Raw genomic sequence first — 24,973 nt, forward strand, 5'->3', positions numbered from 1 at the left:
TACAGCGGAGAATGCGACCAGAAAACCAGAGCCCCTCCTTCCTGAAAGACTTCTCCTTCTCCCAAGTGTTACAGTTTAAGCACATGATGAGTGTTCACACTTAGTGGTAATGTTTTAGTGGGCACTTATTCTGTCCTGTTTACTAGATGGGAAAAGAGGAAGTAAAATTGCTCAAATCAGGCTTTCTGGTCTCTGTAAGTGTAATGCATCAGCAAACTGGGTTTTATGTCCTAAATAACATACCGAGTCTGGGCTGTGGAAGAGTCCCTTTAAGACTATTCTGAAACTTAAGTTGTAAGTAGGCATGAAAGGCACAGTTTCTCAGGTCCACCATGCATATTGTTTTAGGATATTAACCCTGTAACATGCATTCATACTCTGTCCTTCCTGCCTCACAAATCTTTCATGCACATGCCTTTTTAAGTTAACATTTGACATTTTCTCATCACTTCTCTGTTGGAACTTCCATTTTCTTCTTCCCTGAAACTCTGTTTCTGTTCAGAGGGTACATAAAGTGTTGATTATTTTTTTTTTCCAAATATAGCAAATGCTTTTCTTTACTGTTTTTTTTAATGAGGCAATACGCTGTTGAAGATTTTTTTTTTTTAATGTGTTCCTAGAGCTGCTTCTTGGGAAGAAGTTTGCAAGACTTACAGGACACAAGTATCTGGCTGAACTCTTGAAATACTAATGTCCATGTTTATAAAAATGATCTCAGCTCTGGCCTCACAGGCCTGAAACCACACAAGACAGCAACACCGTGTATCGACTTTGTTGGTGTTCGGCCAGGCTGGATTTTTAACTGTAGGGAACATGTTAAAAGTGTTTTTATGGCTAAAAGTTGTGGTAAAGACACAAAGATCAGTTTTGAATCCTTGAGCAGATTTCTGTGCATGACAGGATCTGCCTCAGCGATAGAAGGTAAGACAGAGGGAACAGCTTCATTTCTTCACTGCGAGAAGGGAAAGAGTTTAAGTCACAGTTGCGTAAGCTTAATTTTTGCCTTTTTCTCAGAATAAGGGTGACACCCAGTGGCCGATTAAATTATCGCTGTCTAATTTGACAGAACATGATGGCTCGTGCTAGAGCCATCTAGCATACATCATCGTGTATGCTAGAATGCCTACAACACATTTTTGCCTCTTTGGAAAACCGAAATAGTGAATTATGTCAGCCCAGCGAATGCAGCAGAAGCCTCTTGCAGGGGTGTGTGGGCTAGAGAGGACAGGTCTGGATAAGCCACTGCTCCTGGCTACGAGTGCCCCACGCCGTCCGACCCTTCTGCCAAGCAGGCTGTAGAGAAGATCCTGACTGGTTCGCTAACAAACGGCCCTTCTACATCAACAACATGATGTGAGCACTGACTCCTGCTTTGCAATGAGCAATCCTTACTTTCAAGCAGTACGCCAAGAAATACAAGCCGGTCATTTTCTCACATTCTGTTTGCAGGGTTTTATTTTAGTGTCTCATCTCTGCGTCACCGTGGCATAGCGTTGGGGCTCACTGGGCTGATCTGCTGGGTCCCAGGCAGCAACAGACCAGCAGCCCAATGCCATTGGCTCAGTGGAAATGGGAAACGTTGAGAGGTGCACAGTGAACTCAACTGGGCCCACATCTGAAAAGGTTTGAAGAAATAAAAAAAAAGTTCTTTGTCAGCTCTGCACATCATGCTCTCTCAGCGAAGCCAGCGGGTGTGCCGACGCGAGCAGACTCCCTGCACATCGACGCGTTGGCCGTCTGCTTCTGCGCTGCCCGCTCTGGCACCTCGGCCTGGGAAAGGGCTGTGGGGAAGGGCAGGGCTAAAGGAGCAGGCCCAGCTAGCCGTTTTGTGAGCGATAAAAAATGCAAGCTCCCACGTTTGGGGCTCCAGACTTGCCAATGGACTAAGTAGAATGCCCTGATCAGAAGCGAGTGAGTTTGCGAGTTACTTTTGTGAGTTGGCCTCTGAGCGCACAGCTCCCCCTGAGCACAGGAGCGAGGAGTGGTGCAGGGGCCTACAGGCAGCGCAGGCAGTGCCTCGTGCTCCTGCCCTGCCTGCTCCTGCCCCGGTCGTGTGCGGGACGGGCACACACGGGAGGCGTCCATGGGCACTGAAGAAGGGGCATCCAAAACCCCAGCAGCGCAAGGGAGCCCCCAAGGGATCCCTGGGCATACCCCAGCCCTTCTACCGTGTCATTGCTCTTTGTCGTACGGTGCGTGAGGGCATGACCACAAACAATACTCCGAGAGTTTTATTCACAATTCTGATACATACGCATTGGATACTAAACATAGTCTGAGGACTGTACAGTACAAACTCGTGTTCACAGCTTGACATGACAAAATGTCATTACTGAATTCCCGTTGGACTACCAAAGTAGAAACAGTGAAAGTACATTAAACATTCACATCTTTAGTAAGAAAAGATTACCAAAATGTTTCTGTATTTGCAAGTTATAGTAATGCACGCTAGAAACCTTTAATTATAATAAGACCCATTCAGTCTTACTAGCTTATGAAATATATTACATTTTATTAAAAAAATTCTGCATAGTTTATAAAGTATTAAAGTAAATATAACATCTCTGCTATATTTGCAGGTGAGAGATGCTAAGCAGAAAGAGTATTTTGACCCTCTAATATTTGAAGTACATTTTCAAAAGTGCTAATATCTGTAAAATACAATGAAAACTGGTTTAGCCCTCTCAAGATACGCAAAATGTTTTGTAATTTTTTATAGAAAGGATTTGTATTATCTACATGTTGCTAACCTTGACAGAGACAACGATGTATTTGGACAAGACATGGCATTAGAAATACCACTGCAGAATGGCGGTGTGTATTCAAATAAACCCACACACAGAAACACCTGCTTAGCTTTTGCGATTGTCTTAGAAACTGGTAATTTATTATAACCAAATGGCTTAAACAGGCACATTTTGGTATAACAGTATTACCTGTTACACACTGCACAGCGCAATACTGCCAGGGGGAAAAAAGTGGGGTTTTAAAATATACATGTTCTGCAAGATTAGGGTTTTCTATCTTTATGTCTAAACTGGCTTCTCTTTAGGGCAAAGATGGAAGGACTGGCTTTAAAAAGTATCTAGTTGTGTATATTCAAAAATTACAAGATACCCCTCAAATCAAAGTTTGCTAAAATTAATCAATGAGCCACTTAAGATGTAAATTCACATTTTCATCTGAAAGTGTATTTGTCACTTTTCTTGACATCCCATGAAGACACCTCAGACACAAGTGAAAAATCCTATAAGCAAGGCATTTACATGAAATAATCTCAAATATTTATATTTAATAAATTTCTATTGTCCTAAATCACAAGGCACATGGATAAAGACATTTTAAAGGTCTATTGAATCTCCGCTGTATTTGTCCCTACCATTAGCATAAATATTTTCAGGAAAAAGGTACATAGGCTAATAAATGAACACAGTAAGTAACCGAGATTAAATTCTCCAAAGTAACTCTTAGTTACAAAGAAGTTCTGCTTTTAGAGTACTTGATTTTAGATTTCTGATTTTTTAAAAAAGGAAAATATTAAAGAAAACAATTTGTGAAAGCCTTCAAAGGGAAACAGAGCACTGGAAATAAATGTTCCTTAAACATCCCAAATATTACGCATTTGTATTTGTGAAGCTAAAAATTCAACCAGTTGCCATTAAGTTGCTTATTTTTACAGGAACTAATCTGCTTTTTCCCCCCCCTGTAATATAATGGACAATTGTTTTCATCCCAGGATACTAAATGTCTGTAGATTTGTGACTGATGCTATAGGGGTTCCACACAGCCTGCTCAGTGACATATTGGCATTTATAGAACTGCCATTAAAACCATTAAAAAGGAAAGAGGCCAATCCTGACTTCACACAATATTGCTACCACTGAAAATTTGAAAAAAAAACCCCAACAAAAATCCCCACTCTAGAACAGCTGCTCATTAATATCATTCTTTTCCCTGCAAGTTCCTCAATGTTAGTAAGAAACTGGCCTACTGAAACAAGACTGATTCATCTCCCAGGTTTTTCAGCTCCACAGACAAGCAAAGGGCCACTTACAAGAAGACAGATGGGGCATCACTTCCCTCAGTCCTGGCTAAGTGGTGAGGCTGTTAACACAGCATATGGATCTTCCTCACAAAAGCTCTGCAGCAATGCTCCCAGCCCCGCTTTGCAGGTCTTTGTTCCCCCCTTTGTAAAGCACACTTTCAGGGCTCTATTCCTTAAATAAAATTGCCAGTTCCATACACCCCCATCTAAGATTTATTACACAACTGGAACAACATTTTGTACTTCACAGCACTGCTGTAGGAGCGTTTTTCTCCACGTACAGGGCCTCCACTTCTCTAATTCTATGAGTACGTGGATATCAGCAGAACGTGGTAAACTCTTGTCACCAAGGGAAGGCTCCTTGCACTCAGACTCTTGGATCTGCAAGATTATTTCAGTTTGCCATCAGACTCCACAGGATGTAGAAGCATACCCTACCTGCTCCATAAGCTCAACCATACCCACCTGCAGATGGACACCACCTGCCTCCTCCTGGAGAGTTTTATGAAATCCTCTTCCCCTCACCCCTCCATTTTCCACGGGGTTTTTCCAAGAGAAACAAAAATCTGACTTGAGTATGTTTAAATTGCAGGGAATGGTGTTCACCTTACATTGAGGAAAAAAGAAAAACGCAACGGTGCACGAGAGCCGAGAGAAACACATCCTGTTTCCTTGCAGTGCCACAAAATTTGCCAGTTAGTAAGACACAAATCTTCCTTCAGCAGGCTTCCAGAGACAGGAAAATTTCTAGGGTCAGCTGCAAGTTGCTTGCATCCAGTTTATTTCACCTATTGAGCTGTGTTTGCTAACTGACACGGGAGCTAAGACTTGCTGATGTGATATTGTAATGCAGTAGACAAATCCATGGGAAAGCTCAGTCTACCTGGCGTTGAGAGACTACCAGAGCTGCAAACGAGAGTTATCAAATGGATGATCTGGTATATGTTTTTATCCAAAACAGATACATGACTCAGTTTCTCATCAGAAATGCTTCATAGCTGATGCAGTCTTCTAATTAAAATATTGTGGATTAGTAATTTTAAATACTGTAGTGTATTAAAGTGGCACTCACTCTCAACAATACAGTTCAGAGCATTTTGAACGTAACGATTGCTATCTTCAGAGGTACAGCAATTTAGAGCAGAGGAAATGTACGGGAGTGATTGTAGAGGGACACTTTATATCCCTGAAATGAGGTGTGGTAGGTTTCTATGAATATCATTTAATGCCACGTCATAGGAGAGTACCGTGTGTTCCATCCATACACTTGCACAGAAACCAGACATACAGTGTCACACAAGGTCTTCATTTAACAAATCCACCAGGGCATTATGCAATAAAAACAAGGATATATACTACACTATAATACAGAGGACAGAGGACATATGTTTAGACGCACAACATATAGACCAATTCTTGCCAATTTGTCTTCCTATCTGGGGTAAATGATACTGTGACTCAATCTTTCTGTAAAGTAATTATATTGCTTAGATTTATTTCTACACTGTTATTCGCTGTGGGGGCAGAGGGGTATCTGAATCAGGTGCCTTTCTACAACTGTTGTATTAACCATATTGCAGGAATCATCATGGCTGGGAGAGTCCATTCATTGCATTGTTGAGCATAAAGTGAGAGTGTATCCCTTACAGGGCACATAAATAGAAGTCTCTGGCAAGGACTAGCATTTTGGATATTTGGTAACATTTACTACTTTATCAGTATATGCTGGCTTGATTATATAAAGAAACCAACAAAAGCTGTTAGTTTACAAACTCCCTTACTCACAACAGAATACATTAAACATACTGCCCGCAGAAAGGGTTTGCTTAGCATCCCCCAGAGGAGAAAAAAAAAAAAAGTGTTCACATTCTTTAGGTCTGACCCGTGGCAAGGACATAGAAGGGTTAGATAACATCTGTTACTGACCATATGTAAGCTTTTAATGGTATAAACTCAGAGATTCAGACCAGCTGAATCCAAATTAAAATGCATGTGTGGAAAAAAAAAAAAAAAAAAAGAAGTATGACAGGAGTCAGGGACAGAAGACATTCAGACTAGCATGTGGCGTTTTCTGTGAAGAGCAAGATGGTCCGAACGTGAAAAGCTACGATCACAGTCTGGGCACTGAAAAGGTTTGATTCCTGTATGCTTGCGGAAATGCCGCGTTAGTTCATCAGAACGAGCAAACTTCCACGTGCATCCCTCCCAAGTGCATTTGTACGGTTTTTCACCTGGAAGAAGAAACACAGAAGCGGGGATTTAAGACACAAACACATCAGTTAAATATCTGACAGATTTATCCTCTTGCCTTGTCAAATTTCAGCAAGTACTCTAATGCTTACTCAAAAAGCCTCCGAACAGCACTGGGCTGCAGAGTATTCTGCGCTAGAAACTGTGCAGTTGAAGTTAACAGATCAAAAAATTGTTTCCTGCCACAACTTATGTTTTTATTGTCTCGCTGTTCCTCCCGCTGCCCTATTAGCACTTGCTTTGTCTCATCAAGCCCAGAAGTGTGAAGGTTTAAGCACCTGTTCAAGTATTTTCAAAACCAGGACCTCATATTCTATATTAGCTGAGGGAAAGGACTGGCGCTACCGTTCACCACAGCAGGTAGAAATCTTGCTGCGACCTCTTAAAAGTTACCGTAGCATAAGTAACTGGTACCACTGTCGCAACTAGCTCAACTTAAAATCTCTCTTAATCATTACTTTCTAATATGTGATCCTCCCTTCTCCTTAACACCATTGTGCTGTTCAACAGGGAAAGGGCTGGCTTGTGTAGAGATGCAAGACAGACATGAACTGGGCTCCATTTTACATAGAAGTGTCCCGTATCTTTGTAAAAACCTTGGATGTACATATATTTGTTCAGCATGCCAAGATGAACATTTCTGTGAAGAACGGAGATGGGGATGTCTACTGGAACACTCACTCAGAAAAGAGCACTATCGGACCAGTGGTTAGCATGTCCACTTGAAGCAGATGTGCTTGTACTTGGCACACAGTCCAGACTTTTGCAAGTGGGCTACTCCCATAGCAGCCTCAGTCAAATTTAACAGTGATGTAAGAGGTGAGGTAGTGCAATTTCAACTGCTTTGGTGTTTACAGGGTGTGCAGAATGAGTAATCTGCAAGCAACTGGACAGAAAATGAGTGAAGAGTCAGTGAATGTAAAGTATACCAGCATATATCATGGTCCTGCTTTGGCTTACAGTCTCTTCTTGTGGGTTTTTCCTGCCACATCCTCTGGTTCAGCCTGTAACTGTATTCAGAACAATGCCCAATCGAATTTTTTTTTTTTTTAATATTTTGTAATTTTGTTATTTACATCTGTGGTTACCTGGCCATTAGCACAAACTAAAGCTTAGTCTACTATTTTACCACAGACTTAATGAAAGAAAAGCATAGCAATGCTCAAACCTGTATGGGTTCTTCTGTGAGCTTTAAGATGGGAGCTTTTAGTGTAGACCTTGTTGCAGCCTTCATAATCACATCGATGTATCCTGCGTTTTCTTTGTGTGTCTGGAGATTCCACAGGTAAAGGTCTCTTTCCTGGCTGAACTATAACTGACGGGTGATTCCTGTGAAGTCAAACTGAATGTTAAAAATGAAAAAAATTTAGCAGAGCAAACCTCAACTAATATGATTTATGACAGAGCCCTTTATTCACTACCACTTTGTCTCTTGGCAGAAAGAACAGCATTACATGCATGTCGAAAAATTCAAGAGGGTTTAGCAAATTTCATGTATGGTAGCAGTAATATTTTTAAATGTTTACTCATTCTGTGGTGTGATGTAGCCATTTTTACTACTCCCTAGCTTTTTTTAAAACTTACGAAGGAACCCCCCCCTTCAAATTCCTGTTTTTCAGTCAAACTCAGGTTTCTCAGACTCTGAGTTCATAGTGAACTCATCTTGCATTTGTTCACAATTTTTCTTCTTCCTTCAAATGTAACTAATTTGCTTGTAATTGGAAACAGCTATTCCATATTACAAAAGAAATTGTATCTTTAGGGTTTCAAAGCAGAACTCAAATCTTTATTGTTCCAGCCACTCCTTTAGAGAGTAATTAAGAATTTCCTGTTTGGTGCTGGCAGGAGGGTGCGGCCTCCCTACACTGCTGACGTCATCTCCTAAAAGTAGAGTTTAGCCTGTGTGGCACACCCACAGGATGTTTGAAGTTGTCCCTCCACCTTCATAAACACCACTTTTTGCTTTTGAAGCCCACAGGTACAGTGCAGGTAAGACACGCACTAACTACATAAGGACTTTTATGACAAATAAAAATCTAAACATTCACACATATGAAAACACATTGAGCTTCCTTGAAGGTGTCATTGACTGTGGATATTTAGGTTTGAACAACACCTCTACTGTAGAACTGGGGAAAACCTTGATTATTTCTCCGAAGTCAATATTAGAAAAGGAAAGAAATATGTTCTTCAAACAGCTCGGCAGTATTACAAATCTTGCAATCTCACAAAGTTGCATTTTTCAACCCGTCAGCAGATCTGTATCGGTGCTTTTAATATATTTTTTAGTGTTTAACTGAAACTTTATATATAATGTGCAGATATTAGCATTCCTTGTTTGTAAAACTAGCTCCTCCATGTGACAGAAACAAGGTTTCTAGTACCCTTTTCTCTGTTACCGTATTTCACATTTCTTTACTGATCAAATGACGTTTTATAACACCAGGTCATATGAGTTACTTAAACCAAGTTAGTTTAGGTCCCAGCTTTCAGAAATGCTGAATACCTACTTCTCAGCAAAATAAAGGGAATATGCTAAAGGTCCTTTGGTTAAAACAAACAAACAAACAGACTTATCAGGCACAGCAAAGAACATCTTTTGTGTGGATTAACAAGAAAAAAAAATTATTACTCTCCACAGCAGAAGGATGGAAATTACCAAGTTTCATTCTGTTATTCATTCTGTTACTAGAGTCACAAGCTTGAAATTGGGAGCCAAATTCTCTTTCTTGGGTGTTTCTGTGACTGTGGAGTGGTGTACTCTTTAAGTATACATTAAATCTAGCTAAAAATATTGTAATGGCAGGAAACCCCAGATGGTGATGTCAGACACAGATGTACATACTCTTAAATAAGAAAGGCAGGCTTTTAGCTTCGAATGAAATGCTGGAAATGCTGCTCTGAAGCAATGCTCAGTTTTAACGCTGTTGCATACTACTCTTTTTGGAGAAGTTCTGGCTTAGGACAGCAAATGAACTTGGTTTAAATCTCCGTATACAGAGGCTAGTCCTGAACATGGTAACATCTAGAAAAAGGGAGAAAAAAGATATTGGTTGTACACCATTTGCGGTGGTTTTCAGCCTAAGATCGTGTAAATAAAACACTGAGGATTTGTCTCTGTCTCCTTTTCCCTTTAGAAGAAAGGAGGCTGTCAAGACTACAGAATGTTATCAATAATCAGATAGGGTGTGTCAGTTTTGAAAAATGGCTAAGGTGGTGTCAAAAATCAGAGGTAAATATTAAGTCAGTGCCAATAATGAAAGCACAGCCCTGATTTTTTCATTCTGTCTTACACAATCAGATACAAATTCACGTAAGTCCAACCATCTGAGTGTCACACTTTAAGATAAGAGCATCTTCCAAAAATCATGTTACAGTATCGACAACTTTTTCTCCTTCTTTATGAACAGACCACACTATGTTGGCAGTATGAGTTAGACTTGGATGACTGCACTTGCAAGAATACAATGTTAATGAGGCTTCTTGTATTTGGTCAAAGATTATTACCTCTAGTTTGATTTCAGAAGTAACTGCATAGTTATGTGAATTATGAGACATGCTAGAAAGTCCAGCAATCCCTATGGAAATGCCACCAGCATTATATCTGTAATGCGTATGCCAAAAACTAACGCTAAAGCAAAATCAATCACAAGTGAGACAGAGTTCTCTATGCCCCACTACTGTAGCTTATGTGTCTGAACAGCACACTCTGGGCAGTTGGAAATCTATGAAAAATGACTACAAAATCACTGCATAGCTGTAGCTCATAATACAGAGAGAGGCTGATGAAGCTGTGAGACAATGGGCAATTTTATAAAGGTCTAGGTGTCTCATCTTGTAACTTGTGTGATTTGTCTATGTATTTTTTTAAACGATAGAAAGATAAAACCTAGATTTTTCAAACTTCTTGTTGCAGATACAGCAGAATGTGAACTCAAAAGGGCTGGCTTTAGGAACAAACAAGAACTGAAGCTCTACAGGACAGCTAAGAAGTGATAAAGCCATTGCGATGTGAGGACAGGAACCCCATAAACACAATACTCTGCATGGGCAAGCAGAGGAGATGCTTTGGAAACACGGACTATTAAAATGTTTTTTAACAACGCTACCTACGTGTTATATTGAATTTCATATTCTTTGCTCAGCGGATGGGTTTCCTGTGGAAACTGGTCTCATTGGGAAATAATTAATGCAAATCACTAATGCAGGTGACAAGTCTGCAGAAGTCTCAGCCCTGGAGGAAGGGTGTGGTATCAGCCAGGAACAGCACTTACTGGTTTGCTCTTGTTAAAGAGGCCTAACAAAAAAAACAAAAGTAAACTGCACCATTTGATAGCCCTGACCTAGCAGAAGTTGGTTCCAAGTTCATACAGACCTGACTCCTGTGTGTGGTAGGTCCATTATGGAGATAAGTAACCACCTAGTAAACACTGATGCTTACTATTTTATTATACGTTTATTGTAATAAAACATATATGGTTATTTTTAAATAAAAAGGACACTGTTTATTTATGAAACTATATTATGAAAGCTAGCTGGCAACTAGTCAACTCTTGTCATTGTGCCCAAGAAGGCAGAAATGGTGGAAGTACTGATTTAAATGTCAGTTACACTTAATTGCAAAGAGCCTGCAGTGTGGAACCTGCATCTATGCTGGTCAGAGATTTGAAAATGGGGAGGGGTGCCCAGAGGCTGCCTGCTGAAGGAAATACAGAAGACTGCCAGTCCCATGCTTTCCTCTCTCTTTCTGAATCACTCTGGACATAAACATTGGTTTGGGAGTCTGGCTTGGAGCCCTTTTTCCCCCCTCTAGGACTTGAGGTCTCATACAGCCACTTGGAGCGTGACAGAAAGCAGGAAGAAAAGGCAGAAATGGATTCTGAGGTCATGTACCGTGAGCCCAGCTCAGTTCCCACCTTCAGCTCCTGCAAAGCCACGCCTGCAGCCTGCATACCTGCCTAGAGCACTGCCTGCTGAAGGATGAGCCAGCTCCGGGCCATTCCGTGATTTTGGTAAGTTGACAGAATTTTCCTTAGGAAAACGGGAAATGGAACGGGTTTTGCCTCAGACCTCACTTGTTCTTTCTAACCCTTGCTCTGCCTTCTGCAAACATGACTGTTTTAAACCCAATTAGATCTGTGATCCAGTGGCCCCAGTAACAGTTGTACCAATGAGTTGGTACTGGAGTGGAAACAAGTGGCTGGGGAGGAGAGCCAGCTTCAGGAACTAGTTGAGCTGTCAAAAAAACCACCCACAGAACAATGGCCTCAGGTAAACATGGAATTTCATTGGATATATACAAAACTTGTAAACCCAAGGAGTTTTCCTCCACTGAGTAGCCAAAACTTCTTAAGAGACAAAAAGGTTGTCCAAGAAAAGAAAGTCTCAAGAGTATCTTTAAAGAAAGATATTTTTGGTAATAATATAAATACAGAAATCAGGATGAAAGACCTTTACGGTGTTTTTCCAGTTCGCCACTAGTTTTACATAAAGAGGCATCAATGGCTTATTGGGAGTCTTACTTTCAATTAGCTGTAGGACTGGGATGAGCATTACTTTAGAAATGCATTATATAAATAGCAGATCTGTGTGGTTGTGATGTATAAATACCTATCAACTCCTGCTAAAGGAGTGTGCTGCTAAAGTGTGAAAAAAAAAAGTTGAAATCACATCTCACAGTGGCAGTGGAGGGGAAGGATGCGATGCTCCCTCCCTCAAAAGCAGTAAGTGCTGCAATGAACGGCATTTTATTCTTCTGCTGATCTTAGGGCTACTGTTAGCTACTTACTCTTGCAACATTACTTGCTGGGGAGACAATGAGGTCATCATTGGAGGTGACATTTGTTCAGGATAGAAGTCGGTCTTCGATGGTTCACTTCCTGGCTCTACTTTGATTGTTTTCTTCAGCGTAGGCTTCTCATAAGACTCAATGACAGGCACTGTATGGGGGAGGGTAGGAGAGGGACGGCAATAAATCAACAATGTGGAGGAGTTATGGAAACAAAAAATATATGTAAAAATCTATAGTTAAAACAAAATAAATCCCCTAGTGCTATATTTAGTGCAACAATTTATGCTAAAACACAAAATATTGCAGTTTTAGTCTATCTCTTGATGAACTATGACTCAAAACAACTCTATTCATTTTCATCAGTCCAACGTTTTTATCAGTCCAAATCTCAGTTGATGAACAGCTCTATGCAGGTATAAATCAGAACAGAATATGACCTTGGTAAGTCTGGTAAAGTATTTATAGTAAATTCTATGCCCGCATATTTTAGAAGAACAGGAATTATGCTCCATTTCCTAAAACACCAAAAACACTCAAAGAGGTGGCTGGAGTTATTTTCCCAGGATGAGAGGGCATAAAAAAGAAACTCTGACAACACCAACCTTGCATGCTACTTGGAGTTTCCATCTCATCTGCAAGAACTGTGGACACCATGATGGGCTGCTGAAGATGGGGAGCATACATAAAAGGAACTGGCTGGACCACAACAGGCTGTATAACCGGGAGTATTCCAGGGCTTCTCAGTCCGTGGCGTGAAAGAGCAGCCATTACCGGTGGGATTGTTATTGGCATGGAGATAGGCTGTACTCCTGGGGGTGATGGTGTGAATTTACTGAGAGGTGAGCTAGGTGAGGACAGAGTCAATCCCGGTGAAGTTCTCCTATGTGCAGTTTGAAATTTTAGGGGAGAAGGAGAACTTCCAGTTGAAGGTGGTGAGCTCCGTTTGTTCACCGTAAGGTCTACTGGCTCCATCTGGATTCCATTTGATAGTCCTTCAGGATTTGAGTAGAATTTGTTGTGCAACATACTTGGTGTAGAATAAATTACACTGTATTTGTTTGGCTTCATTTGGTCCATGTAATTGGACGGGTATGACTGTCAGAAGGAATGGAAAAAAAACAAAGAAAATTAAATAATAAATCATAACACAAACAATTACTGCTGAAAAAGAAAGGTGGCTAATGGAACTGAGGCAAAATGAAAAAGTTTCAAAAAAGCACTTTAATGTACTTTCTAAATAAAAGTGAATTAAATAAAGCCTAAGGTTTCACACAAAGGAAGTTATTCAAGTACTGATTCACTGTTTCAGAAGCAATGTAAAACAGATGATGAAAACAAATCCTCAAGGCTTATTCAACTCTTTTTTTCCCTTAAAAATAGCTTTTTGTATAGTAAGCTGCACATTAATTAACTGACCGGGACCCATGGTGCTATGCCCAGCATATAACTGTATACCGAAGAACATGAAGTCAAGCAAGAGGGGAGCCAAAATGGCCTTAGAAAAGTAAGTATGGGTCTCAATCAACTGCTTAAGTAATTGGGAAACAATCATCACTAAAGCAAGGAACTATGTATCTGAATTCTACAAGCAATAAAAAAAAAAATACAGCTGAACTATATAAGCAATGGGTGAGAAACTCAAGAGTGCAAAAGGTAAATTCTAAACTTTGTTTTTCTTTGAGAAACAGAGCAGCTAACTAGCCAGTCTGATTTTGGAAAACTAGTACAAGGATAAACATTTAGTGTGTTGGAAGAATATTCCTGTTAGTGGTAGCTAGCAGCTCTCATTACAAGACGATATAAACCTCGAAGCAATCTTGACCTACGTGATGATCTCCACATTTCAGTGGAAATAATTTTTACAAATAAAGTGGTATTAACATTAATTGCAGAGTATAGAAGCATTAAACAACTATCCAGATCAATTTTGCATTTAAAAAGTGCTGAAAATTGAGGTTGTTTACTAACAGATGACTCAAAATGGAAACAGATGTGATGCTCTAACATAGCAGACAGACATATAAAATGCAATCCTCACAGTTGTTTAGCCCTTAGATGTTGTAAATTTTTTGAAATAAAAAATGAAGATAAAATCTTTCAATTCTAGGTAATTAAAGTTTCACATTAAGGCTAAACAGTTTCACACTAATTTTAAAAAACTGCTGAATTATTTGGCATCAAAAATACTTTGATGACAGGGATGAAAAAAATGTTCAGAATGGTAGAAAATAAAACAGATTAAATGTATAAAACTACTGTATTTTTATACATTCATTTCCATGACATTTCAATTATTTTTTCTTGGAGTGAAAACTTCTAGTAATATATATTCCTGGTTTCTTACCTGTCTTCCCTATGAGGGACCGTTACTTGATTTTAAATGCCTATGTTAACTAAAAGTATTTTTGCAAAATGATAAAAATGTATTTTTCTTCTTCTCAGTTATTGTTTGAAACAGTAAGTTTAGACACTATTACATTTTCCTGCTGCATTCATTGCACTGTGATGAGAAACAACAAAGCTGAGTCACCTATTCCATAATATACTTGAATAAGGCAGCATACAAAAATGGTGATTAATCTTCAAACAGTAAATATTGTATTAAACCTCTGAAACTTTATTTATTCTCTTTATGACTATTCTTACAAATTCAACCTATTAAAGTGTTCATCTTCGATAGTAATTGGTTTCTCAGAATTCTATTAAAATGCCATTATTGCAACCACTGCTGGCTAAAACAAGTTCTACAGATTTGCCACCACTGCTGAGCCAAATGACGAAATGACTTGCATTCTAAGTTATTAAAGCCACTGAATATTGATAAGAGTTGAATATTTAACAGTATTTAGTATCTACTAAATCTGACCAAGTTATGGGCATAGGCAAAAATACAACATTTAAACGTGTAAGAGATATTAAGTACTTCTGTTAAAACTGCTGTTACTGGTTTACCACACAAAGTCTACTCAGCTGCAACACACTGTAAAGGTTCCCCCACTACGCATCGCAGCATTTACAGGTTTGTCAGACGTGATCACGTCGTCACTACCTACAAACACTCCTTTCACTGCAAGCGTACTAGAAAGGAAAAAAACTATGCAATTTAAATCTTAGGAGATGTTTTCGGTCAACAAGTCTGTTAAAGAATGAAGCACCTCCAAGCTGTAATCTTACTAGATAAACAGTTATCCTCTTTGAACTCTACAAGTTATACCAGGTGTGTGTGCTGAAAAAATATCCAACTATTCAAAAGTTGCGCAGAGAACTGCAAACAGGAAAAGTTAAGTAAAATACATTTAGATATGCAAGAAATACTTTCCAAGAATTAGGAAAAAAATAATTATTTTTTTTAAAGTTATTATTTTTAGGGACTTGGCATTTTACCCCATATGCCTTGCATTATTTTGCATAGAAGGTTTTCACTGTTGTAATTAAGCTGGCACAGATTTACATCAGCTACTTTTCTGGCAGTTTGGGGAAGCAGAACCATTTTTTGAAACTTTTCTTCTTTCTGAGATTTTAGTTGCTACATTTCTATCTGAACTGCAGATAAAGTTGTGATAGAAAAATGTGGTGTGACAAATTATCTGCGTTAGGAACAAAAAGGGTGAAAAAGATGAGAAGGATGCTAGGACACTCAAAAGTAGCATGTCTACTGTCAATCAGACACTATTTGGTGGAAAACACTATCAATGAAGTGTGGCTGAAACCCTGTCAGTTTGGAGTAAGTTACGCTCGGATCTATCTCCTGGTCCTAAAGTTAAACTTCCTGTATCTTTCAGCATAGCAAAGTTTCTTGCTCTCTGGGACACAGCAATTGCCATTAGGTTGGTATGAACCACTGCTTTCAAATTTGGTACGTTGCTTTCCCCTTCTTTGCCAGTGAAGCGGACAGTACGCCTTGGTGGATATGGGATGGGAGAGTAAGGAAGACTTCACGGTCTCTCTCTGCAAACAAGGAGCATTAACAATAGCAAACAACAACAAAAAAAAGCCCAACTACCACTGCCTGACTTTCTAAATGCCACCAACTGCAGAAAGCAGGAGTGTACCTCATAGCCTCCAAGAGCAGTTTCTTCCCACCTGTCCTAGAACTTACACAAAGTATTCTGGTAGAACAACAGAAAATTAGGTATCATTGCTCTGTTTGCCTAAAATGTTTAATCTGATATATTTTCTTTGTATTTCTACTGTGGGAATTAACAATGTGCATAGGAGTTTGGTCTGACTTGGATTAAAATAAAAACCCTGTATTCCCACTTTCCTGTAAATTCTCCTTTCCCAAACTTCCCTGTGCAGAATAGTGTACCACTACAGTAGATCACTACAAAGATGCAGGATTGTATTTAAACATATATTCCTCTACAGTCTCCATCTAGCTCTTTTTTTATGTTCGATATCATCACTTTCCCTCTTTGGGCCTTAAAAAGCAATTTGTTTACCTTTCCTTGCTGTTTGTCCATAATAAAACCCAGAGCACTGAAGCCACAAAGAAACTAGAAAATAAATCAAAGGAACTTCTAATATTTTTCAGTCATATCCATGTAGCTCAGACAATTAAATCGGTAAATCCAAAAGGAGAAAGAATCACCATGCTATTCCTCTTGACTATCTATAAAGAATAAAGACTGGCCTAATGTGTCAAAAGCACACCTGTCACCACTCAGAAGACTGCTGCTCCCACAAGGGGACATTATGAAGCACTAATCTGACACAATCTGCTAAATTTTGTGATACTGCCACAGTGAAACATCATCTTTGTTGTACAAGCAAACAGATTTTGAAGCAACTCACCAAGTATTTTATAAACTACATAATCCTATGAATTTTAACTTTAAAAGCTTAGTCAGCTTCTCAGAAAAACAGAAACAGGTGAAGAACCTGCTTGCTTAGACTATTTGTCAAATCAGTATCAGGTACAAGGATGAACAGGATTTAATCCAAACAGTAGCTAATACACGAAAAAGCATTCTCACCACGTGGAATTTGGATTGGATTCCAATACACTACTTAAGACCTCAATCCGTTATGTAGCACACAGCTATCTTTAAAAACGGGTGAGACAAGTGGCTTTGGGACTGATGGAAGGGCAGAGAAAAACCGACTATTTCAATTCAAAGACAGATGGTAACACACAAAAAAGCAACTTCTTTCACTACAGGGTAACTGGTATTTGTCCGAATGTTTAAAAAGTCCTTGCAGCAAATATTTAGGTAGGATTCAGATGACTTTGTTCATTAAGCACTATCATAAAATGTGTTCAATAATTCAATTCAGTAAATAGCATGAGCTGTCGGTAGAGTGATGAAATACTGTGGGTGCGAGCTTCAGTCATCTGAGAAGTATAGTTAATCCTTTCAGCCACACACCCTGAAATATAGTGGTGCCAGAACCATAATTTGTTTCCTTCTCCCACCCCAACTAATGGCATTTTTTAAAGACAGACTTTATACCTATGGACAGTGCATGTTCAGGTAAAAAAATGAATAATTCCTAAGGGGCTTCACTTAGGTTGGCCTCCCGTGATACCATCAGGATGACAGATACAATACAAATAAATCCTGTATTACGAATTCTGAGCTATGTCAGCCTACAGTGAACTGCGGCTGCAGCAGTGAACTCAATGCTATGGTCAGCACCTCCAGATCACCACACTACCAGTTTTTCTTTCCTTCTACCTTCTCAAAAGAAGGTCAAGAAAACGTAACAGACTCAGTGGCTGCTATCTGTTCCTATGTTCTCCCTGTACCACGGTTTCTCCCTTTAGAGGTGTTTCCAGAGCAGTTTCTGCTGGACAGCCGTGGTGGCATGGCTCCAAGGAAGCTGCAAGGCCAAGAAGTGGTGGGGAAGCCAGGACCTCCAGGGCTTGGGGCTAAACAGCCTTTGCGTGTACAGAAACTGAAACCTGCACGCTTCTCAGCCCGAGAGAAACCAGAGTAATCTCCATGAGGGGAATCTCACTCAAAAAATGTCCTTTCCTCTGGACTTTCTGCTTTTCTTTTCCTGTTTGTTTTTTTTTTATTTTCTTTTTTCTGCATTACACAATACAAAAAGGAAAGATTTGGTAAAATGCTCTGTGTAGTCTAATGGCTGGTCAGAGTGATGACACTGAGTTATAAGAACACCCAAGATGACTCTGGAGGTCCAACACATGGAAGGTACCACACCTCTGCAAGGAGCACATGGTATAGAAAAAACAACATTTGGAACTACTGTCTTGAAATGCACTTGGCTCAGAAATGCTCCCTTGTTCTTTCCACTGAAGTTTTTCCTTCATCTGCTGGTCTGGGAAGACTGCTTACTCCTCTTCTGGTCAGCCTGCTGAGGGACTGACCCTGTCCATTTCGCAGAAGCACACAGCTGTCTGGGGCAGGATCTTGTGTCTCTCATGCGCATCATCCCAAGCCACTGCAGGACTTTCCTTGGGAGATGAAGGCAGATGCATACAAAAGACAGCCTGCAGTGTCTCTGCAGTGATCTTCTGTTACTCATGTACTGACACTTTCATTGTAAAAGTGGCTCATTTTCTGCCTTTGACGGACACCATTAGATATCCTCAAATAATCGCAGCTAATCACCACAAATCTTAATAAGGTTATTCAATAATTGTAATTGAAATGACAAACAGACTGGCCAATACTAAGGTTCTTTCTTGACCCAAATATTAGAATTTGTCATACTTACATCCTCAGTGATAGATCAGTTATTTTCCTATCATTGCTCTCAAGAAAATAAACTCCGTGAAAGTCAAACTGTAATTTTAAAATGCATATAAACTTAACTCTCAAAAAGTGTTATTAATAGCACTGAAGAAATCAGACTGCTTACAGACACATTTAAATTGATGACAATTATTCTACATTTTAAATAAAACAGGAAGGAAACTTTTCACTGAAAGATGCTCTTCAGAGCACGAGTTTAACGCACTCTAGTTTATGCACACTGACTTCACCCTTTTAATTGATCATCCTTTCTAAGGGTGTGGGTTCATGTTACACTCAACCTGATTTTATTGCAGGCTACCGCTGAAAGGGGAGGTCCCATTCCCTCCTCATTCTCCTCCCTCCTCTTGCTCTAGCATGGAGCAGCTGCAGAATGAAATCATATCAGCTTGCTGATCTGACGAAAAAATAAGGGTGTTTTTGGTTGGTTAGCAAGTCTGACCATTCAATGAGCTGATCCAAAGGATCCAAATAATTCCGTGGCCACACAATTACTTCATGTCATACAAAGGAGACATAAAGCTGGAAAGAAGGGAGAAAAGCCTGAACCTTCCCTTTCAGCAGCAGCCTGCAGTTGAACAGCAGTATACATGAAACTGCTTTCTAAGGCTGTATTTCCCTGGCAGCCTAAATCATCACCATTACCAGTGTCCCCCTCCCAGCTACACCTTCCTGCTTATCAGACTCTTCTCTGAGCTGATCCTATAAAGCAAGCTGACAGAAAATTAACCCAATGGAAAGGTCTCCCTTTCCCCCTTTTTCCTCGTTCCTCCTCCACTGCCCTGGTTCCCGTCTCTTCACACAGTAAGGTAATGCACCCAGCCAGCTCAGCAAAAAGCCATTACTTTTTTTGCCAGTACTAATCTTCTGCTGTTCAGAGCACAGAGTTAGCCCCAGGCACATGTTTTCACAACCAGAGAGGAACAGAAAAGGGGATGGTAAGCAGCTGTTCATTTATTTCAAAGGTGTTGCATCAAAACCACAGCCTCTTGCCACTTCACTGTGAAGTCTGGGAATGTAATTTCAACCCATCTCCATCAGCGGCATGAGCTGCAGAGATCACATTTGCACTGCAGTGGCAGAGGAGTACTTGGATGGTCTCTCCTCTGCTCTGTGGATGGGAACACCAGCAGAAGTAATGGGACAGGTCACTTAGGGGCACTGAATCCATAAACTACAGAAAAAGTTTTTCTAGAACGTAAATTTGATTGCCCTAAAAACAAAATATAACTTCACAGCCTTTCCTAGGCTAGTCCAAAGCTTAGAGAAAATCTAGCATGAATTTAAAGATAGAAAAAGTATAGAGTCATAACAAAGGCTAAAATATTTTTAAAATCTTACCACTGAAACAGGCTCCATGGCTTCTTGCTTGATAGGGACTGGATCAAACATTAGCATCTTTTTTATTCACCTGTTCTGATACCTCTGATGTCCTGGCCTGCAGGGGAAAGACAAGAGGTTAGAAAAGCCCCTAATCAACTTTCTGAACCGTAAAGAACTTACTAGCTTGTCAGATTAATGTGAATATTTATCCACCTCTAACATAGCCTCTTAAATATTTGACTGGGCTTCATTTAAGTATTTCAGTTACTTTAAGTTTACTCTTTCCCAGTTGCTACTGAAACAAAGGGACATCTGCTGATGTTAATGAAAGTTAATTTAAATTTTTATTGTGCATGCCAGCATACCAAGATCACAGAATTGTCACTTTCATTAGCTGTCATTAGTGTGTAATTACATCACAGTTTAGAATATGTATTTCTCATCAGCATTATAACTTCAGAATAATCTCGTTTAGCTGACATTACAATGAACTGCCTCTGGACAGGATATCTCTTGTTCTGATAGAAAAGTTGAAACTTTCATGTACAGTGACATTGAAATCAATGCAAAAGAAAGATTAAAATCCAGGACTAATTTGGAAAGGTACATTCAACATGCTGCAATGACTTAACACACACAAAAAAAATCAGTTATTTTCCTGGCATAATAGATTTAGTGACAATTCAACAACAATTTATGCTAACTGTGCAAAAGAAAAGCACTTAAAAAAAATCTGGTTGCATTCTGTGCAGCTTCAGTTGTTTTTTTCTACAGTGTTCAACCTTACTTGTCCAATTCTATCTCATTCAAACTGCCTGACAAAAATATTTAGCATATAAAGCATGACATTATTTAGCTATCTACTACACATTTGCCATGGTCAACCTGGAAAGGTGCTGTGACGGAAAGACGATATCTCCTCTAGGGTAAGCCTTAAGGGTACAGAATAAAAACCAAGAGAAGCAAAGGAAAGTTGTTCTCTAATGGCATTTAGCAGCTGGCAAGCTTTTATAAATCACTTGAAGTTACTCATTATATAACTGATGTTAAAGAAGCAAGTTCTGACCATATACTGTTCAGAGCACAGCCCTGCTCGAAGTGGCATGACCTCTATTAAGATGTGAGGACAAAAAAAAAACTAAACAAATTCCATTTTGACCAGTAGATGGCACTGGAAAGAAACAAATACAGCCAGACCACACCACCCAGAAAATTTCAACCTGTGGAAGCAGACTAAAGGCTCAACAACACATTTGTAGTTGGGGCTGGAAAATTCTCCCAGAAATTTAGATGAAAATTTTAAGATGTACCTGCTCAAATTAAAACAATTCTAATAAGCCTACACTAATGAACAATCTTGCAATTAAGTATCATGTGTGTTTACAGATAAAAATTTGTTAAGAGCTTCCGGAGAAAGACGGCATGAGTTGTTAGAAGTCTATTATTAGTGATTCAGGTACATTAATAAAGTTTAAAGACTCATGGAAATATATTACAACAGTGCACTTTTTAATAATGGAATCAAACAAGCAGCAAAAGTAAATTAAAGTATCTTCATAATTCTTCTTACAAAGGTCAAAGGCCTGACAAAACCATATTAGAAAATAAATGTGAAACAAATAAGAGCAGCTCAATGCAATTTCCAGTTTAAACTTAACATGACATTTTATTTTACAAGCAGTTGTGTAAGATGGCACTATTTACTACAAGTCGTAATAATTTTGTCGATACTTGAAGTGTATCAGTGAGAAGGTTTTTAACTATACTATTTTTCTTTGAATGGTTATCTTGTTCACGTTTTTAACAGTTCACATAGCTAGAATTAATGTTTCAGAAGACTCTCTTCCCAAAAATACATCCACATATCTACGCATTAAATATATATATATGTATCTATGCATCACACACATATTCCCACACATATGTATGCATTGTGAAAACAGAAAAAAAGTTACACATTTGGACACGCTACAGTAAAATGTAGCATTTCAGACCTCATATGTAAGAATTTGGAACTACTTGCTTTTAGGTTTCCAGAAACTTTCAATTTACAGTTTATATATGCATAGATAAAGTGACACATCAATTTGTTCTTTAGTGAAGGAAGGAGAAGGAAGAAGGAAGGAGAAGGAAGGAGAAGGAAGGAGAAGGAAGGAGAAGGAAGAAGGAAGGAGAAGGAAGGAGAAGGAAGGAGAAGGAAGGAGAAGGAAGAAAGAGAAGAACCAAAGAAAGAAAAAGAAAGAAAGAGAAGAAAGAAATTAAGATAGAAAGAGAGAAAGAAAGAGAGAGAAGGAAAGAGTGAATTTGTTTTAAGTAAGCAGTCACGCTCCCTGACTACTCTTTTTGTCATTTTTGTTGTTTTAAAATTGGATTTTCTTCAGTTTGAGAGTTACTGCTTTTCACCTTTTACTTCAAGGAAGTGTGTGAAAGACATTTGATACACATTTTACATGTCATGCTACACATCTGAGTGCTTCCTGAGAGGGCTCTAAATTACTGTGCAGGAATTAGACTGACATAGACAACAGAAAGCGTAACGCCCTGAATAAAAGTGAAAAGCAATTCTCAGTCTTTCTCAGATGCAGTCATCTAAGAACAGCAGGGGAAAATGTTACTTTTATTGCTGCATTATAGTACAGAAATTGAGCACTTCTTCATCACGTTACTCTGAAGCGGTAGGTTTCTTTTCCCCATTTGATAGTGACTGGAAACCAATTTTCAAGAAAGGAAAATTAATTAATATATAACGCTTGATCCTAGTGGTCCAGATCAGAGATTCTTACTTGGTGGGAACTGATAGAGCTGTTATACAGTCAATGTAAACCAACTTTGGGTTTGGCATTTCAAATTTAGCTCTGCAGGGCACTTTCCTAAGGCTGCAAATAATCTCACAAAACAATTATCTTTGTATTTAAAAATAATGCTACAAATTGATTGCTTGGATCACATTCACAAACAAAATACATGCATGCACACTCACACACAAATAAAGTAAGCTACTTCTAGTAAGAAGCCAGTAGCTTTTCCTAGCCAATTTGTAAAATCATGCCTACTAACTCAAAAACTCCCAAGCTCTCTCTCCTAAACATTTGAGAAGGGGGCAGTAGGGAAGGTAAACAGCCTTATCTGTTGCTATTACAGAGGAATGAAAAAACAGTTGGGTTCTACTTTACACACTGATTTCATAATGTACTTGTTTGAAAGCCCACAAATTGTTTAGTAAATACAGCTAATTTCTGGAAAATCAAAATACTGCTTCTCATTCCTGAGGTAACTTGGATAAAACAGTGAGAAGACAACAATATATTTGCATTAAGCGTATTAAAAAATAAGGGCTTTTGTCTTTGACGTTATTAGATAAAACTATTTTGTATTAAAGGTTTTTTTTCATGTGGGTTAAAAGAATTTAAAATGCATGTAATCTGAAACTAAATAATTAACTACAATCCGGTAGGCAAACATTCCACCCTCTTTTTTTTTTGCTCTCTTTTTCTGCTAACAAGCCACCCAGTTTTACTTTCTTGCCTCCTCCCATTCACTCCACCCTGTGGATCTCTGCCAAGTCAGTCCAACTTGTCCAAACAGGACATGGCTTTTGATAAGATTTCGCTCACACCCTGTACTTCAGAAAGACAAATGAAGCAATTGGTTTTTGTATGCAAATAAGGACAGGTGCAAGGTAAAGTCCAGGCAAAGTCCCTCAGTATTTTCCTGTCTGAAGTCCAGTGAAGACAGCAAGCCAGAAAAAACACGAACTCTGCCCTTATGATCCAACATGTAGTGAAGTATCCCTTCCAGAAGGGAAGCTCATCATCAGTAGAGCTCATCACCTTGTCAGGATTCAAGACTTCTTGAAATTAACCTCCTGACAGGTATGGTTTACTGTTTCAGAGCCATAATTAAGAGTAAATGAAAGCTTAAAGGTACTTAACACGTATTCTGACAATAAGGACTTGTACAGATTATTTACCCTGGATGAAACAAGCTAAGTGGTTAAAGAACGCACCCAAACTACACATCTGCACCGCAGAGCAGCTGGAGAAGAGCAACCACATTGCAGCTACTCCCAGCAGCTCTGAACATCTAACTTCAAGGTCCACCAACTCTGCAGACCTGTTATGAAAGGAAAGGGTGGGGTGGAGGGCCAGTTTTGACTGTGCAAACTACAAAGTGTCCCCCTACTAAACAGCCTTTGCTCTCATTAAATACCTGGAAGAGCAGTGACCTGACTCTTGTTGCAGACAGCAGGGTGGTGACCACAAACTCAGCCTCTCTTCACCCTGCATGAAAGCATGCACAGGGTTTGCTTTCTCAGTCTTTGTCCCCGGGAGAAGCAAGGAATGCAGCCCCGTGGTACAATGAGCCTTTGTCTAGAAGCTTCAAGGTATGATTGTTATTGTTGGGATAATTACAGAATAATCTAATGATATCTGCTAAATTAGCACTGCATGGGTGCCCTCCACAAAGACACTGCAGCTCGTGCAACATGGCTGGTATCTGGTGTAGCAGCCAACATAAGTCATGTGCCCAAAGCTCTTCAATCCAAGCCCTTTGCGACTTAAGCTGTTGCTCTGAAACTACTACTTCTTCTGTGAGCCTTGAGTCTAACTTCCCCTGACACTAAGGAGAAGTCATAATATCAGAAGACTCATGAAATCCAAAGGGTGGGGAGGTTTTCTGAACCAGGATGAGAAGTCATCTTCAGTGGAACCTTGAAAGAGAGCCTGACAGAGAAAACACCGTTTCTGAGAGCAGAACTCCCCAGAAAGGGTAGAAAAAGAGTTTTCCAGGACTAGTAACAAGATGCGTTTGCACTTACTGTACCAGTTGCTCATCAAGATC

The 24,973-nt window shown here is 39.4% G+C and overlaps 1 protein-coding gene across 3 annotated transcripts in view; it reads right to left on the reverse strand.

The window, feature by feature from the left end:
- Nucleotides 1-2,213: 2,213 nt before the first annotated feature.
- The window catches only part of KLF3 (KLF transcription factor 3), a 29,195-nt gene continuing 6,435 nt past the window's right edge, over nucleotides 2,214-24,973 (reverse strand). Inside the window, exons 2-7 of one of the 3 annotated variants that reach the window (XR_015258371.1) lie at nucleotides 20,150-20,246; nucleotides 12,689-13,181; nucleotides 12,084-12,234; nucleotides 7,464-7,624; nucleotides 4,511-6,276; nucleotides 2,214-4,426 (exon numbers count right to left, since the gene is read on the reverse strand). Coding sequence is in view for 2 of the 3 variants with exons in the window: in XM_086746174.1 (XP_086602300.1) it covers nucleotides 6,095-6,276; nucleotides 7,464-7,624; nucleotides 12,084-12,234; nucleotides 12,689-13,181; nucleotides 20,150-20,206 (1,044 nt within the window). In the remaining variant the exon portion in view is untranslated. Of the gene's footprint in view, nucleotides 6,277-7,463; nucleotides 7,625-12,083; nucleotides 12,235-12,688; nucleotides 13,182-15,260; nucleotides 15,352-20,149; nucleotides 20,248-24,973 lie in introns of those variants that run through there. The other 2 variants (XM_086746175.1, XM_086746174.1) reach the window with 2 other exon arrangements.

This window comes from Chlamydotis macqueenii, chromosome 4, assembly GCF_036417535.1.
Source record: "Chlamydotis macqueenii isolate bChlMac1 chromosome 4, bChlMac1.mat, whole genome shotgun sequence".
NCBI lineage: Eukaryota > Metazoa > Chordata > Aves > Otidiformes > Otididae > Chlamydotis > Chlamydotis macqueenii.